This window comes from Rhinoderma darwinii, chromosome 1, assembly GCF_050947455.1.
Source record: "Rhinoderma darwinii isolate aRhiDar2 chromosome 1, aRhiDar2.hap1, whole genome shotgun sequence".
Lineage (NCBI taxonomy): Eukaryota > Metazoa > Chordata > Amphibia > Anura > Rhinodermatidae > Rhinoderma > Rhinoderma darwinii.
Window position 1 is genome coordinate 505,722,722 of NC_134687.1, and position 19,047 is coordinate 505,741,768.

The following is a 19,047-nucleotide window of genomic DNA, read 5'->3' on the forward strand; positions in this document are numbered from 1 at the left end:
TGGCAGCCCTCATAATCATGTGCAGAAAATAGAAAAAATAATCATTTACAATTAAAAAATAAAAACCATATTAGAAAAAACAAAATAAAGCTTTTACTATCTGGATATATAGGTAATACATTCCCACTAAAGGAGTTTTACATTTTGAACAACCCCTCTTTATATGCCCTTATAGGGTACATGGTGTTAAAGAAACATTAACTGTATGATACAAGTTAACAGAAGGTATACTTGCGCACACTGCCAGTCTGCAGGATCTTCTGCATGTTCCTGAACCATTGTTGTAGAAATCTTGCAGAGAAGACAGGGGTTAATTTCCTGCTGATCTGTTCCATTTTCGACTGGGAAATGGCTGAGGGGTGGGGCTTAATGATCTGTGTGTCCTACTGCAGACAGGGCAGAAGAGGGAGGGTCCTGCTGCAGCCAGTCGTCTTACAGCAAGACACAGGATTGTATATGGATATGGATTTCTCCGTATTAATTGCAATATGAGATTAAATAGGATCAAAGGAAAGGAGGAGATGAGGGTAGAAATCGTTGATATATTTTCTTTAATGTTTTTAAGCATTTTGTATGTTTAGTGTTTCCTTAATACTGTAGACCCTCTGAGCTAGCCTTTCCTGTATTTACCTCAGTGGAGAGCTGCTGCAAAGAGAAGCATTTGCTCTATAGGACCATGGGGTTGAGTATTATACAGATGTACAGTGATTATATCTTGTGGATATGTCATAAATGTCTCTGATGGGAAAACCCTTTTAACTTTGCAGCAGCAAAATGATCTGGTGCCAAACAGCAAGCCCTGCAATACCCGCTGATCGTGGGGAGAACATTATTATAGATTATATTGTATTAACTGAAATATACCAATATGTCAGCCAGCAATATTTGATGTGGTAACGAATAGTTAATTATTTTAGTATAAACTAGACAGCACGGACACCAAAAACAGACGTCATGCTTTGCCACAGAAATAACATTTTCTCCTGTAAAAAGTTGTACGAAATTACAAATACTATGATGAGAGTGCCTGTCTTCCAAGTGAACAAACTGATGTCTTAAATGTTGTTGAATTATTTTCAATACATTACACTTGCTCCAAGGACAAGTGTAACTGGTTTTCCACCTGTCTGGTCGGATAAATCAACAGCTACTCATTCACTTCCTCGGAGCAGGATGGGCCCATGAGATAAAAAACTCCAAATGAACAGACACTTCCAGATCTGCTTTACTATTATGTAAAGTCACTACCTGTCAATAATATAAAAAGTGTAAATCAGCTTTAAGAAAAAATGCAAGAATCTAACTTAGCCCTGTTGTTTTATGCTATGCATAACAATGACTATGCTGGACGTCCCTCTCAACCTTGGGGGAAGAATAAGTTCAATAAACCACCAAAGGTATAAAAGTAAGTTCACCTTTGAGCACCATTTCAGTTTATTTATAATCAACATAAAATGTGAGTAACCTTTACTTTTCTTATCTTGCGCTGATCCTGAGCTGTATTCACCATTAAGCTGGTTGCTTTTGTAACTATGTGACTTGAGTAGATCTCGATTATTGTGCAATGCCTGGTGCAAACATTTTACGCCCCCGGTATGCAACTCAACAAAGCAAGCTCTAAGAATGGATTCACACGTGGTGTATATTTGCACAGCGAATCTGCTTAAAAATCGCCATAATTTACGAGAGGATTTTGTTGCGGATATGACGTGGAATTGCAAAGGGTGAAATCCGCAGCAGGCCACATCCGTGGCGTAAAGATACAGCACGTGTGAATCTGTTGTACCGTCAGTTTATCCAGCCTAAGTGGACACAGGATGCTGAAGGACCTGCTGGAAGAAGTGTGAATGCAGCAGTGGATGAGAGTGGTAAGACATAGCAAATGAATTGGGAAAATGTATCCCCCAGAGCAGCGTCTAACCGATTCATCAGTAGGTCGCACATACTGTTCATTAATCTGCCAAAGTCTTAAAGCAACGCCAGGTCGGCACTGGACCTTGAACCATTTGATAAATGAGTTCTGACTGAAACCTTGAGGATTTTTCAGACAATTGTATGTGTTGGCAAAAGTGGCACAGTGGCTTTATAAATAAAATGCTCGACAAGGACTATTTTTCAATGTATTTACAGAAAATCGGCATAAATACATACATGTCAGAAGATTTGATCGGTGGGGGTCCGAGAACTGAGACCCCCACCGATCGCTAAAACGAAGCGGCAGAAGCGCTCGGGTGAAACCTGTGCTCCTTGGTAATGCCGTGGTTGTTTTAAAATGTTCAAATAAAGAAGCAAAGATTTTACTACATTGCCGTGGATTTGTATCGCTGGAATTTCTCCCTCAAGCACCATAAAGAGGTACGGTGCGGTCTGTAAATTTAGCTGCAAGTTTTCATATGTTCTTGCAAAAAAAAAACAGTCATTACCTGGTAGTCCTGAAAACAATTGTAACAGTCAGCTAACCTCTATGCCACACTTTTGGTAAATAGGTGAAACGGGAAAAGAAGAACGTAGGGTAAGAGGAAAACCATCAAGAAAATAAGGGAGCAGGAAGCATGCCCAATCTCCTCAAATCTACAAATTTAAGGCCCTATGCAATGTGGAAAATGTGATCACATTTAAGAGAAAATATAAGCCCATATCTATTTTACAATTTAAAATAAAAGTCTGTGGGGGGGGGGGGGATTGGTCCAATGGGGCAACTAACAGGGAATAAATAAATGAAAGGGTATGTTACAGTAAATCATACCCCACACATACACACAACACTTCAAAAGGGCAATTTGGCAAACTCAGAAGGATCAAGAATAGAATAGAGGAGCCCATGGCACAAGGATTTAAGGGACAGGAGAGGGTCTCAATTATAAGTCATCGAGGACTATCTGCAGAGTGAAATGCTGTACATTTACTGCTTTGTTTCCAATGGTAGTAAACACGGTCTTCTAGCAGAAGGGAAAAAGGAATGTTTCATGTCACCCATAGATTTCTATCTTTAATGATGCCACTATCAGCACGTTCCTGAACTCACTCGGTGGTCTGATGAATACAGGCCATGACTTAGCCTTCCTTAATTCTAGTATTTTCGATCTACAGTGTAGTCCTCAACTGGTCGTCCCTCAGTAAGGCTAACATCCCACTTGGCAGGGGTAGAGCAAGGCACAATTACTTGTCTTCCCTGTCTTTTTTCTGTATATAAAGGCCTTTCAATTATATCTTGGAGACTTCCCTATGGACTAATGTAAAATCTTGTGGTTGACTACAATTTGATTATCACATTCGAAAACAGTAGGACTTTATACCTGCATAAGAGATTACATTTCTGCGTCAGCACGAGACGAACCCGGGTGAGTGCTGGGCCCACTAACCTTGGAGGGGCCCACTCTGTCGCCGGGTATTTTACACTGCCGTCATGGCTCCGTCAGGAGCGGAATCAATGGCCAGAGCATCGCCGACGTCCTTGCCGGGGATTCCGCTCCTAAGGGAGCCCCTGTCCATATATAGACAGGAAGGTCAGAGGTTCTCCAGGAGAGGAATACCTGGCAACGCTCTGGATGGAGATTCCACTCCCAGAGGGAGCCCCAATGGCGCTATCTACAGGGAGAGGGAGGGGGGTGTGGCACTATCTACAAGGGGATGTGTGTGGCACCATCTACAGAGGGCTGTGTGTGACACTATCTACAGAGGGCACTGCGGCACTATCTACAGAGGGCACTGTATATATCGGGGCCCAAACTGGGGGCCTAACTTCTATATGTTGGCACAAACTGCAGTTTTCAGACGTTTTACGGCCACCGTGAGTTCCCCCATTAATGGGCCCACTAAGTCTGTGTCACCCAAGGGCCCACATAAACCTGGAGCCGGCCCTGCTCTTATGGATTAGAATTAAAAAAAAAAAAACTGATTGAGAAATTGGCAAAAATAAATAAAAAAGGGGGGAAAAAAAAAAAGGGAGCCAGTGAGATATTAAAGTTCTCCATTATGAGTTAAAATTGAGAGCCGTTCTGTAAGAGCAGCTCCCGGACTGGCTGACTCAAGTCATTCATCTGATTAGTTTCCATGTAACACTACATTCTCCGAGCAGCAACTGCTGTTGTGGAAATTAATGGCTGGCCACAGCTTTCCCCGGCAAAATCAGCTGCAACGCTGTTCTGAAAGGTGATGTCTGTCTTGGAGGTTAGAAGCTTACTGAAGACAGAATTATTATTATTGAATGCAACGGGACCTATAGAAATGTGACTCCAGCTTCATTAAGGCACAATTTTAGCTTTAAATGTACATGTGACAAGATGTTCCCTTCTACCTCATCTTCTTGCTTCAGACACTGTGGATGTGTGTGAGACCCTCTGCATATTTGGTGGGGTTGCCCGAAGGTGCGCCGGTTCTGGCGACGAATCTTTAATATGTTATATTCTATAACTTAACGTTGTCCTCGTCACAGGCATTACTTAATGAGACCGTCCCTGGATTATCTAAAGCCTCTCATAAATTTGTGTCCTTTCTTTTCCTGGCAGCCAAAATTGCTATAGCGACAGCCTGGAAAAGTCCCGTGATTCCTCTTCATCTGGTTAAGACAAAACTGAATTGGATTATGGTCAATGACCGTTCACACTGTATGGTCTCAGATAAGGAGGAGCTCTTCCTTCAAGTTTGGCTCAGATACCTTGGGACGATCTCTTAGGTTCATTTTGCCTAGAAGACATTTGACCCTCATTCTCCTACTTTCCCCCCTCTTTTCCCTTCTTTCTTTTTTGAAATGTCGCAATATTTGGAATATATTTGTCGGTCATGATTCGATTTATGGGGAATGCCCCCGGATGCTAATTGCATTGTTTGATGTACGGTTTATCTTTTCTTTAAAACCTTCAATAAAAATTATTTAAACATAAATGTACATGTGAAAATATCTAAAAAGTCTCAGGAAAGCACAAGGTTATGATACTTATAAACAGAGAATACAAAAGATGGTGGACAAAAAACCCTGTAGATTTTAGGAGGCAGTAAGATTACTCCAGGAACCAGTATGGCTTTTTTTAGAAGTCAATCTGTAAGGGTTTGTTCGCACAGGTTGGATACACTGCAGAAAAGTATGCAGCGTATCTGATCTAGAACCCGCAGGCAATTCCGTCTGAAAGATTGCACCAAATTGCGGCGCAGATTTTCAGCCGGATCCGCCGCTGTGGAAAGCAGAGAAGAAAACCAGATCAATACTTACCTTACTGGCGTTGCAATGGTGACGTGTTCCTGACCTCTGGTCTCCGTGCGGCCCGGCCTCCTGTGAAGACGCTGCAGCACATGTGACCACTACAGCAGTCACATGGGATGAGATGTCACCCCAGGAGGTCAGCAGCACAGAGTACAGCCGGAAACTAGAACGCTCACTATGGGTAGTGCAGACTTTTTAAATTAAATTAAAATAGGAAAAAGGTTTGTTTTTTTCAGATTTGCGAATTGCGGCAGATTCGCAGCCTTTACACCACAAAAACGCAACATATGCTACTTGTTGCAGCTTTTACAGTACCTCCTTAATTAACTCAAAGAAGGAAAAACGGCAACGATTCCGCAGCAAAAATGAACATGCTGCGGATTAAATATCTGCACCACAGGTCAATTTATGCATGTTTTCTCTACAGAGTTTTTTCGCAGCGTGTGGTTGTGATCTGTTTGAGTCGTATCCAGTTTGCTGCTTCTGTAATAAGCTACGGAATTTCTGCAATAGAATCCATCGTGAAAAATCCAAAACTAATCTGCCTCGTGTGCACATATCCGAATAGCTTCCACCAGCAGCAAATCTACAGACACCGACTACCTGTTATCTTGTAATCGTCCAGCCTGGTCAGCAAGAGATGTAAAATCAGATACGCTGTGTATCTGCCTGTCTGCACAGCGGCTGCCAATCAATAGTAAGTGGGACGGGAGGAGGCGGGGAGATCTCTGGTCTCATGATCATGGCGGACTCATAAGTATGACTTATGTACGGTTTGTAAACATAGCCCTGCAGATATGTCCCGATAATATCCTTTTTTAAGCCCTGAGCAAAGTACAGTATATAGAAGATAGTCGACTCGGAGGCAAACTGAACGATAAAAAATACCATTGAAATCAATGGTAACGCAAACGTAAGCGATAGTTTCTGTTTGACTTTCCAATCATCTGTTCCTCTGATGGAAAGGTTGAACGGAACAGATGAACGGAAGCCAGCTCGGATGTGAACAGGCTCTAAGACAGTTGCTGAGACCATCATGGCTCACAAGAAAATAAGGACTTCACTGGAAATGTGACTTAGTCATGAGGCCATTCTATGACAATTGTTTTCTTCAGTGTCCGTTTTATGTTTTTTTTGCGGACAGCATACTGAACTATTAATTTCTATGGGGACAGTTTTTTTTGCGGATCAGTGTGTACGTTCCCGAAAACATATAGACCATATCCTATTCTGGTCCATGTTTACGGGCCGTCTCATCGATTCTAGTGTATGTGTCCGCAAAGAGCAAGAGTGTTTGGCGTGCCGCCTAGGAATGTTAAAGAGGCTCTGTCACCACATTATAAGTGCCCTATCTCCTACATAAGGAGATTGCGCCGTAATGTAGGCGACAGCAGTGCTTTTTATTTAAAAAAAACTATCTAAATGAATGGGGAGGTGTGCATGATGCGGATTGGTCACTGATTGGTCAGCGTCAAACACTCCCCTGTACAACGCCCACTTGGTCTAAAGTAAAAACATGCCCACTTGGGCATTAAGAAACTCATTAGCATAAATAAATAAAAAAAATCGCTAATAAAGTGGTGAAAATAGATCGTTTTTTTTAAATAAAAAGCATTACTGTCACCTACATTATAGCGCTGATCTCCTTATGTAGGAGACAGGGAACTTATAATGTGGTGACAGAGCCTCTTTAAAGATTTTATCTATTTTGATGCTTTTATTTCTTGTTACTTCTGTGAGTATGGATTACACTTGGCGTGGAGCGATCCTTTTTCAGAGGGTCTTGCACTATGTGTCTTCCTTTTTCCATCTATTAGAGACACAGGATCTTTTCCCTACCAGAAGTCTTCTGAACGTCGAGAGACAATACGGAACTCTGTGGGACTACAAGGATAAGAATTAGCCGCCACACCCTGGATTGCGGACTGTCCACTGTATTTTTCTGGGAGAGAGTGCCCATACCGAATTGATATTGGACTGTTACCAGTGTCGTCTGAGCGGTAAACTTTACCGTACTTTATTTATGCCATTTAGGGTATTTTTTGGATCATACCCGATTTAATTTTACCTGCTCCGGTCTGAGTGATATATTGTGGGTATTAGAGCCAGGAGAAACAACTATATTCACCCATTCTAGTGTATGGGTCCGCAAAAAAAAGAAACAGACAGAACACAGAAGCCACTAGGACCCGTGTTTGGCAACGGTCGTGTGCATTACTGCCTTAATGGCAGCCTCCAAGAGTTCCTTCCTTTTGTTTTACCTGTGCTTTGCTGGATATTACCCTATTTAGATTTTGTGGTGTGTGAACATTACGTTAATTTGTTATATGGTACTTTGGACCTGGTCTTCTCTTATGCAATGGCTTTGTGTGACTTTCTGCCCTTGCTGCTATATCCCTGGCCCTGGTTAATTCTAAGGTCTTATGTACTAGTTAGTACAGAGAACGCTACCAGTGCTGTAAAAAAGGGTCTCTGCAGGGCCAAAGCTTTCTGCGGATGATTTCATAGCAGTATTGCTAAAACTGCCCCGCTACCATCTAACTTTGGTTGATCTCAGTCAGGTGCCATCATGGTTTGCCCCAATGAGCTGTTTGTTTGGCCCAATTGTGGCTGTATGAAAATGGACAATGCTACACTATGGTACACGAATAGTTTAGTCAAATACAGTAGTTTAAATGAATATCCTTTGCTACATATAGTTACAAATAATATAAATGTAAATGTGCTATACAAGTACGGACTGAAGTGATCCACACTTTTCAACAAACCCTATATACCCAGAGTTGAGGAGAAGTCTCAAGGAGTACTAGTTTCTATGCAAGGAGCTCTGCGCCGAGATCCTCAGGGTGTATTCACACCACACTATTACTGCACCACAAAAATACAGTGGCTAAAACTGCATGTATATAAAGAATTTTCTTTACCTGCGGTTTTACCATGATTGCGGTAATAATCGGAAAATTCAGACTCATAGTAAAATCGCAGCTAAAAAGCGCATGTATATGAGAGTGGTTTTGCCTCTGTGATGAGGTAATGGTGCGGCCTGGATCCAGCAGGGCAGATACTGCTGCACTTCCTTTCAGCCTTCTCCTCTCCTATCTCTAACACTTTTACTTATGTTTGTTTAGAACTCCTTCTTGCCACTCAGGCCGTCTTTCACTGCATCCGAGTGGCACCATATAACCTTCACAGACCCATATCTGACTCTCTGATCCGTGGAAAGATAGGACATGTTCTATCTTTCCACGGATCATGAATGGGACTTGGGCGGCACACACAGTCGCGTGCAAGAGCTCCAGATCTACAACCCCTGGAAAAACAAGTAAATTAGATTAACTGCGGCTTGTATGAATATGGACCATTACCATCTTTATATGGAATGAGGTACATGGCTCACTGTACCAACCCCATCCCTTATCTATCATTCTAGCTACACTCACAAAAAAATTTATTCGATTTGTTTGACATTCTTTCTTGTGTAACCTGAAGGAGCATATTCGGTGGCCTTTAGCGGAAACTTAAACCTTAATCCTATTAGTGATAGTACTTTATGTCCACAAAAATCTGTATTACTTTTGCAGCACTGAACTGCATACAAACATTTAGGAAATCTATATGCCAATATCCCACAAACAGCAGTGGAAAGAGTGGATTAATACTTACCTATCCCAGCAATCCTCCTGGTGCCACCCTAGTCCCCCGGACCCTCCATGTTACATAAGGGCACTGCATTACTTCACATGACCGGATGTAAAGCCCATCAAGATGCAGTGGGGGGGGGGGGGGGGAGGGGGGAGATTTAAAATGGGCTGTGCATGCATAAAACCATTCAAATTCTCCATGGAAACCGTCAGAGACTAGAAGACAGTTGGGGTGTATTTATATGAGCCTTTTTTTCTGTCGCAGGTTTTCACGATGATTTTCATAATTGCGTAAAAACTCGAAAATGTAAAAACTGCAGCGATTTTTCCTTGATAATGAATAAAGGCAAAAATATAAAACTATGATAAACTGTGAAGAGAGAACCCTTTAAATACATCCTTTATAAAGGAGCACCTGCTAGAGGTGGTTTCTGTCAAAGAGGGCACCATCAGGTGTTAGAGCCTCAGGTGTACTAACAGAAGGAAATGCTATCTGAGAATTTTTGCAAATTCAATCTGTTTGTTTTTTTTGCTCAATGACGTCACCTTCATCTTTAAACACTGTTTGAATAAAGATCAAAAATGTATATGTTAACATGTTTTAAAAAATAAAAAAAACGTTACAATTGGCCGAGGAACTTTATCCCGTGTTCCTGGATGTGGAGTAAGCAACCAACTTGCTCCCTCTACACTTCTATCAACATGAATTCCACCCAGGACATCCTTAACTTGGGACTCATTTACTCTAGCGGCCACACTGGCAACTCTTCCTGGACCACCCCAGAGCTCACATGCTTCACTCAAGTGCTAGATGGCGCCATTCTGAAACGCTGACCTATTTTTCCAAATAGCCCCTCTCGATCTGCCAACGAATTTGCACAGGTAGAACATTTTTCATTCTCGTTTTGGAGCACAACTAACCTACACAGGCTTTGAAAAGTTATGCCTCTCTTCCTCCTACCATTCCCACGCAGTTTCCACTATTTACAGGTCCTTACTCTCTCACCGCACCCAGAAACTTGTTTCTTATTATGAAGAATGAGAACCACCATTTTCCACTGGGGGTTTGTATCAAACTCTGTCACCTTCTGACCATCTCATTTTCCATAGTTCCTCAGATCTATACTTTCATGCCACCCTGGCTATCATCTTCTCTTATTTGTAATTTGCATCCTGGGCCTAGAAGATCTAGTGACTACAATGACATCTCATACCTTCTCTACCATGGATGGACCAAATTATTAATAATGTACTTTTCTAGTCTATGGCTCGACAGGCTTTCTATTGAATAATTGTTAAATTAAGAAAAAAAATATATAATATGTACACACACACACACACACACACACACACCTGTGCAAAAACTTTAGGCAGTTGTGACAAAAATGCTGCCAAGTAAGAATAAAAAAAAAAAAAAAAATAGAAGTGTAAATAGTTTTTTGCTTCAATTAACAAAATACAAAGTGAATGAACAGAAGATAAATCTAAATCAAATCAATATTTGGTGTGACCACCCTTTGCCTTAAAAACAGCATTAATTCTTCTATGTACACTTGCACAGTCATAGATTTTATAGGATTATAATCTGGTGTATGATTAACCAATTATACCAAACAGGTGATAATGATCATCATTTCCATATATGGGTTGAAACACAGTCATTAACTGTAACAGAAACAGCTGTGTAGGAGGCTTAAAACTGGATGAGGAACAGCCAAACTCTGCTACAAAAGGTGAGGTTGTGGAAGACAGATTCATGTCACAGGTCCCCCATGGCAAGACTGAGCACAGCAACAAGACACAAGGTAGTTATACTGAATCAGCAAGGTCTTTCCCAGGCAAAAATTTCAGCGCAGACTGCTGTTCATGCTCTTTTGAAAAAGCACAAAGAAACGGAAAACGTTGAGGACCGTAGACGCAGTAATTGGCCAAAGAAACACAGTGCAGCAAATCAAAGACACATCATTCTTACTTCCCTTCGAAATTGGAAGATGTCCAGCAGTGCCATCAGTTCAGAACTGGCGGAAACCAGTGGGACCAGGTACACCCAACTACTGTTCGGAGAAGTCTGACCAAAAGTGGTCTTCATGGAAGAATTGCGTCCAAATAGCCACCATTCTACATGGAAACAATGCCAAGAGACTCCACTATGCACAAAAACACAGGAACTGGGGTGCCGAGAAATGGCAGCAGGTGCTCTGGACTGATGAGCCGAAGGGCTGGAGAACAGTGCAATAATGAGTGTCTGCAGGCAACAGTGCAGCATGGTGGAGGTTCTATGTTAATTTGGGGCAGCAATTCAGCAAATGGAGTTGGAGATTTAGTCAGGATTTAATGGTGTCCTAAATGCTGAGATACAGGCAGATACTTATCCATCATGCAATACCATCAGGCAGGCATCAGATTGGCTCCAAAAGTATTATTCAGCAGGAAAATGACCTCAAATATACAGCCAATATCATTAAGAACTATCTTCAGCGTAAAGAAGAAGAACAAGGAGCCCTGGAAGTGATGATATGGCCCCCACAGAGCCATTATCTCAACATCATCGAGTCTGTCTGGGATTACACGAAGAGACAGAAAGATTTGAGGAAGCCTACATCCACAGATTTGTGGTTAGTTCTCCAAGATGTTTGGAAGAACCTCTATGCCGAGTTCCATCAAAAACCGTGTGCAGGTGTACCTAAAAGAATTGATGCTGTTTTGAAGGCAAAGGGTGGTCACACCAAACATTGATTTGATTTCTCCTCTGTTCATTCACTTTGCATTTTGTTAATAGTTCTTTTTTTCAATTATCACTTCTATTTTTAAAGCATTCTTAGGGTAAGTTCACATGTAGTGTACAAATTTTGTTCCCGAAAATCCACAGCAAAATACAGTAACAGTAGGGGTAAAACCTGTAACATATAGCAGATGTAGCGATTTTTGGGGCGAAAAAGCTGCGATTCCACCTCAGAAATTCCGTCCTCCTTGGATGACGTTTCATTCCATGTGACCACTGCAGCCAATCACAGGCTGAAGCGCTCACATGGGATGAAACGTCATCCCAGGGGGCAGTCTGCAAGACGTCAGAGGGCAAGTATGGACGTGTTTTTTTTTCCACTTTTGACATTCTGGACAAAAAAACTGCAGCACAATTATGTGCAGTTTTTCAGCCGGAAGTCCCTGCGGCCACCAGGGCAATACACTGTGTACCTTTACGCAGCATATCCACCGTGTGTGAACTTACAGTACCCTTACTTTGCAGCATTTTCCACAACTGCCTAAAACTTTTGCACAGTACTGTATAATATATAAATATATACATATACACACACACACACACACACACACACACACACACTCTCGAGTCACATTATTATGACCACCAGCTGATATCCAGAGTAACCGCCCTGTGCAGCACGGACAGCAGCTAGATGGGCTGGGAGGGACTCAATAAGGTTCTGGTAGGTTGTCTCAGGTATCTGGAGCCATGCTGACCGCACGGCATCCCAGATTTGCTGGAGTGAGTGGGGAAGGATCCATAGAACGAACAAGACGATCGAGGTGGTCCCACAGATGCTCAATTGGGTTCAAGTCTGGCAAATTATTATTTCTAGCCGTGTGACAAGTCGCATTGTCTTGTGAATTTTGACCGTAATTACATGGAGTTTCATGGTCAAACTTTTCTGAAGCGTATTCAACACGTGTAAACGCAGCCGGAAAGTGCACAGGTGAAAACACGAAGGAAAAAAACAAGACCCAAAAAGAAATAATCACATAAGAACTTGTCCAAAATAAACAGCTTCAAGGTCTACATCGGTCAGTGTGAACTATCTGCCTCAGACAGACTATGGCCTCTTTCATACAGCAGCATTTTGGTCAGTTTTTCATCAGTATTTAGATGTTAAAACCAGGAAAAGAACCTTCACAGAGAAAAAGTATAATGGAAATATTTGTACCTCTTCCATGTTTGGGCTCACAAATATTGATGCAAAATACTGCCGTGTGAACGTGGCATATGAACGTGCAAAAACTTTTATGACGGAGCCATCCTGTAACTAAGGCCTCATGCGCACGGCCATAAGGGTTTTTACTGTCCGCATAGGACATGTTCTAGATTTTGTAAATCATTTCTACGCCAGACACACATCTGTAAATATACGGAAAGATGTCCGTGGCCAATAGAAATGAATGGGTCCCCAATTTCATCCATAATTACGGTTGAAAACTATGGTCGTGTGCATCGGGCCTAAGCAAATGCCATACCAGCTAACTACTACCTATACACTGTTCCCCTCAATAATGCCATACTTGTCACATGTAAAATAATAAACCATACTACACCGAAAAGCAAGATTATTCTGCAGACAGATGTGGCGATTTCCCTAAATCTCATTGCCACATGATTCTTACACTATATTGCCCCCTCTTCCATATCCCTAAGCAGACACTAAAGCAAGAAAGCTAACGGAGCATCCATCAATGAACCTGAAGTGTAGCTAGGTCCTCAGAGAAGAAATACCACAAGAAGAACCCCCAAACCACCTTGTATTAGAGATCTATATATATATATGTATATGTTACATTTCATCTCATAAGTAGGTTTCTATAGGAAGCCTTCCTTATGAGAGGACGAATGTTCTTAGTACACGCATTAACCAGAAATCTAAAAGAAGAAGTTCAGCAGTTAATTTAGCCAACTAAACAACTCCTCCTGGCGTCATAAGCAAAAGTCTATTTTCTATTCCACAGGATTCCTGTAAACAGACTAAGCATGACTAATATACTCAAGAGTCCGCAACTTGTAGTGAAACTACTACTCCAGCACACCCGGACTACCGCAGCATGGGAGTTGTAGTTTCACCACAGCTGGAGAACAGACGGCTGAGGGTAAAGCCGTGTTTTTGACCTTTGTCAGATGTATGTGTACTGAAGGGAGTTGGCTACTAGAATGTAGAACCGTGAAAAAATGTATATATTAAAGCATACATTTTATTTCCTGAAAGTCGATGGCGGATGGATTTAAAGAGGCTCTGTCACCACATTATAAGTGGCCTATCTCCTACATAAGGAGATGGGCGCTATAATGTAGGTGACAGCAGTGCTTTTTATTTAAAAAAACAATCTATTTTTACCACTTTATTAGCGATTTTAGATTTATGCTAATGAGTTGCTTAATGCCCAAGTGGGCGTATTTTTACTTTAGACCAAGTGGGCGTTGTACAGGAGAGTATGACGCTGACCAATCAGCCTCATGCACTCCTCTCTATTCATTTACTCAGCGCATAGGGATCCTGCTAGATCCTTATACTAACACATTAACAATACTGAAGTGTTTAGACAGTGAATAGACATTCCACGCGTAGTCTATTCACAATCTCTGCACTTCGTTACTCTGTCTGTGGTAGTTACAGCAGAGGAAGCGTGATCTCGTTGTAACCTGTCATTTAGAGCGAGATCACGCTTCCTCTGCTGTAACTACCACAGACAGAGTAACGAAGTGCAGAGATTGTGAATAGACATCGCGTGGAATGTCTATTCACTGTCTAAACACTTCAGTATCGTTAATGTGTTAGTATAAGACAGCACATAAGGATCTAGCAGGATCCCTATGCGCTGCCTAAATGAATGGAGAGGAGTGCAGGACGCTGATTGGTCAGCGTCATACACTCCCCTGTACAGCGCCCACTTGGTCTAAAGTAAAAAACACGCCCACTTGGGCATTAAGCAACTCATTAGCATAAATCTAAAATCGTTAATAAAGCGGTGAAAATAGATAGTTTTTTTAAAATAAAAAGCACTTTTGTCACCTACATTATAGTGCCGATCTCCTTATGTAGGAGATAGGCCACTTATAATGTGGTGACAGAGCCTCTTTAAACATATGGGTTGACGTTTTGAACTTCGACTTTTCATCTGTCTGAAGAAAAGTAAAACTTGAAAGACTTCACTACCATTTAAAAAAAAAAAAAAAAAAAAAACTGAGATCGATCAAACTTCTTATAACAAATACATTGAACAGATCATTCAAAACAAAAAGTATACAGTAGCATTCCTGTTTGGCAGTATATGTTTTCTTTTTAGGCTATAATAATGTCTTGAGCTGGCTCAGGCGTAGAACAACTAGCCGGATACAACGGATATGTGAACCCAGCCCTAGCGGCCACATTATTACCTCTGCCTACTGAATATTTTGTGTGGAGCCAGGCGGCGGCGTGTAGGGCCAGGCGGCGGCGGCGTGTAGGGGCAGGCGGCGGCGGCGTGTAGGGGCAGGCGGCGGCGGCGTGTAGGGGCAGGCGGCGGCGGCGTGTAGGGGTAGGCGGCGGCGGCGTGTAGGGGCAGGCAGCGGCGGCGTGTGGCACTGATTAGGTTACAGTTCGCTTCTTTTTTTTTTTTTACATTTTACCATACGATTATTAGTGCTTTTTGCATTTTCCATCCGTCGCAGTTTTCCCCTTCTACTTCAATAGGAAAAAACCATGCCATTGAAAACTGCTTGTAGAAGACACATCTCGGATTTCACATCCGGTACTGCAATGCGAATTTACCCTAGAATAAGGCCCCATGCACACGACCGTAACCCTCAATCGCCCGAAGTATGGGCGCACGGCCCGCAAAATGCAAAAGAACGGACATGTTCCATAATTTTTGGAAAACATTTCTACGGCACGGACACCCATCCGTAGCGCTACGGAAAGGTGTCCGCGTTCAATGAAAGTGAATGGCTCCGTTTTTTATGGTCGGGTGCATGGGGCCTTAGTACTGGGAACTTATCCTAGAATTGTTTCTTTAAGGCCAAAATCCCACACACCGTTTGGATACAGTTTTTGGTTACATTTTTGTAGTTGGAGCCAATGTCAAAAGTTTAGCCAAAAGGAAGGAAAGGTATAAAGAAAAGACTGAGGCAACTCCTTTCTTTTCTGTCCACTTCTCCTTATTAAAGGGGTTGTCTCTTGAAGACAACCCCTGTCCATGTGCCATATTAGAGCATATAGACATCATAGAGGAGGGGGGTTCCCACTATATGAAGCAGGTTTGAAACATTGCAGTGAAAATGCATTAGGTGCCAAAACTCTATAGAGCCCAGACACAAATTGCTTGGCTTTCCAAGATCAGATAGTAAGCAGCACAGTGCTCACCCGACCACTTCTGGCGCTTCGTTTAAGTGATGGGTGGGGAACCTTTTTCCTGCCAAGGGCCATTTGAATATTTATAAAATCATTAGCGGGCCATACAAAATGATCAACTTAAAAATGAGCCGGCTATATTTAGTCAAACACTTCATTAACTCACCCCTGATGTGATGGCTGGAACGGTTTCTCTTTGGTGAGTCGTGTGATGTTCGCCGGTATTGATGATGCGTCGGTCAGTCTGTAGCACAGTCGACTCTTTGGTAAGTTTTGAAAAGAACTCGCAGCAGTAAGGCCTCATGCACACGACAGTAGCCATGTGCACGGCCGTGATTTTCGGGTCGGCCGGCCGGCCACGGAATGTCAGCCACGAGCCGCCTGCACATGGCCGCGGCCATTATTTTATATGAGCCCGGACCGCAGAACACAGTCGTAATAAGGCTTGCCCGCTCTTTCTGCGGTCTGAGCTCCGGGGCCATGCACGGGCCCATAGGAATGAATGGGGCCGCAATTCTCCCATGGATTTTCGGGGGAATTGCGGCCCCAAAAGCACGTTCGTGTGCATGAGGCCTTAGTTGTTCCGACTTACTTAAAGGGGTTTTCCCATCAGATATGATATATCTACGGGATATGTGATAAATGTCAGATAGATGCAGGTCCCCTCTCAGGGACCCGCACCTATCTCTAGAACGGGGCCCCCTAAAGCCTGTTCTACTGCTCTGTGTTCCGGCTAATTTCCAACCATGAAGAAGAAAACAGCATAGCTCACTGAGCTGTGCTGTTTCCGTAACTGCTATTCAGTTCTATGGGACTTACGGAAACAGAGTAATTATTAATAATAATGAGGGTACGGACAGAACGCCGTTATTGATATTAGGGCAGCATGAGGGCTCACTGTTATGCTGCTGCCTCCCATACAGCAGGTAGTGAGCAGAGGCTCCAGGACAGGCAAGATGAAAGGAGAGGCTACCAAGCTGAGCGGAACCAGTAGGGGCAGCACTCATAAGTGACCCGGCTTTCCCAGGCTCCTGAATGCCAAGTGTGCTGAACTATGCTTCCACACAGGTGATGGAGGGCATCATAGCTAAGGACATACTCCTGCAGAGAGCTCATCACCCAGCTTTTCCAGAAACCAACAACTCAAGACCTGTTTACAGTTCATTTATATCTGGTCATTTTTTTCCTTTTTCGCTTTATTTCTTTTTTTTTTAGGGTGCAATGCGTTTTCCTGCGTCTTATCAGCTGATGCACATTTAAAAAAGGATGCAAGCGCTTCTCTGGGCTGAGCAGTACACACTTCATAGAACACTTGTACACAGAGCACTCAGGCAGGACCGCTGTCAGGAACCGCACAGCCTGATGACAACTGCATTACCCCGTCCTCCCTAGTAACACATGTGTCAGGGATGAAGCTACAGGACTCGGCGACCTCCCTACCGTGTATCCCCTCTCCAGGTCGCTCTCTTCATACCGAAACGACGGAATGTAAACCTCCATCACGCCGAGCTCCGTACTCGGGGGCGGCCAATGGAATGTCTGCTGGTGACGTCACGGGGCGAGCTGACTCGGTAAATTCTAGAGCGGAGAGGGTTAAGGGAGATCACATGATCGAACAGGACCGGGAGGTGCTTAGTCTCAATGCAGCTTTATTCTAGCGCAGAGAGGGTTAAAAAAAAAAACACGCGATAAGGCAGGCAGGCAGGCAGGAAGGGGCGGGGCTTACTTATCCCAAAAAGATTTTTTGCTGAGAAATTCCAGAAGAAGCTGAAGTAAGATGTCGGCTTCGACTGTGTGTATGTGTGTATGTGTGTATGTGTGTATGATATGGTGGAGCTACTTTGTATGACTGCAAAGCTATAATGGGGACTCGTTCTCTACAGAAGGGACTAAAATGGAGGAACAACGCGAGTAAGGATATTTTCGGCTGCAGGGAGAGGGGGTATTCTTAGTACAAGGAGTTTCAATGCTTTTTTTTTTTTGTTAAAGGTGGCCTTAGACATAAGGTCATGTTCACACGCAAAAGTAAAAACGGCTGTAAAATATGGAGCTATTTTCAAGGGAAAACCATCTCTGGTTTTCAGCCGTTTTTAACCCCTTCCCGACATTTGTCATAAGTATACGTCATGGAAAGCCAGTGCTTCCCGCAAAATGTCGTATACTTACGGAGTCGGTGTCATCATCCCCGGATGTCAGCTGTATCTGACATCCTGCGGGGACTGAAGTTAGCTTCGATCCCCGCCATTAACCCCTTAAATGCAGCCGTCAAAACCGATAGCTGCATTTAAGGCGTTTGCAGCTCATCGACACCCCAGCAATGAAATTGCCGGGGTGTCGGTGGCTGCAATGGCAAACTGAGGCCTAATACTGGCCTCCCGGTGTGCCTAGCATGGAAAACTTTCAGCCCCCGCCCGGAGGCGGGGCCTGAAAGACTTCCGTAGCCGCCGGCAAGATGGCGCCGGCTCAGGAGATGAGCCGGCGTCATCAGCGGTGGATATCAGCTGTATGTTACAGCTGACATCCACTAGTAATGGCAGGACCCGGAGCTAGCTCCGATCCCAGCCATTAACCCCTCAGATGCAGAGATCGGATGCGATCGCTGCATCTTTGTGGTTGCTAGCAGATCGGCAGCTCTGCCCTGCAATCGCATGACTGCCGACTGCTGCTATGGCACCAGGAGACCTAACAATGGCCTCCTGTTTGCCATTACTGAAGCCAATTAGGCCCCGCTCGGAGGCGAAGCCTAATCGGCTTGCTGCAAGTGAATGACTGACAGATCTAATACATTGCACTACATAGGTAGTGCAATGTATTAGAAAAAAAATCTGACAGTTGGACCTTCAAGTCCCCTAGTGGGACAATAGTAAAGTGTAAAAAATATAATAAAAGTTTTAAGTAATAAAATAAATCACAATCGCCCTTTTTCCCTTATCAAGTCCTTTATTATTGAAAAAAATAAATAAACCATACATATTTGGTATCGCCGCGACCGTAGCGGTAAAAATATTATGTTATTTATTCCACGCGGTGAACGGCGTAAAGAAAAAAAACAAAACGTAAAAAGTAATGCCAGAATTTCTGTTTTTTGGTCACTTTG

The 19,047-nt window shown here is 43.1% G+C and overlaps 1 protein-coding gene across 1 annotated transcript in view; it reads right to left on the reverse strand.

Annotated features, from left to right (window-relative positions):
• The window catches only part of SNX24 (sorting nexin 24), a 144,175-nt gene extending 126,615 nt beyond the window's left edge, over positions 1 to 17,560 (reverse strand). The window contains exon 1 of the mRNA XM_075836206.1: positions 17,391 to 17,560. Coding sequence (XP_075692321.1) covers positions 17,391 to 17,450 — 60 coding nt within the window. The 5' untranslated portion in view covers positions 17,451 to 17,560. The remainder of the gene's footprint in view (positions 1 to 17,390) is intronic.
• Between the last annotated feature and the right edge of the window lie 1,487 nt (positions 17,561 to 19,047).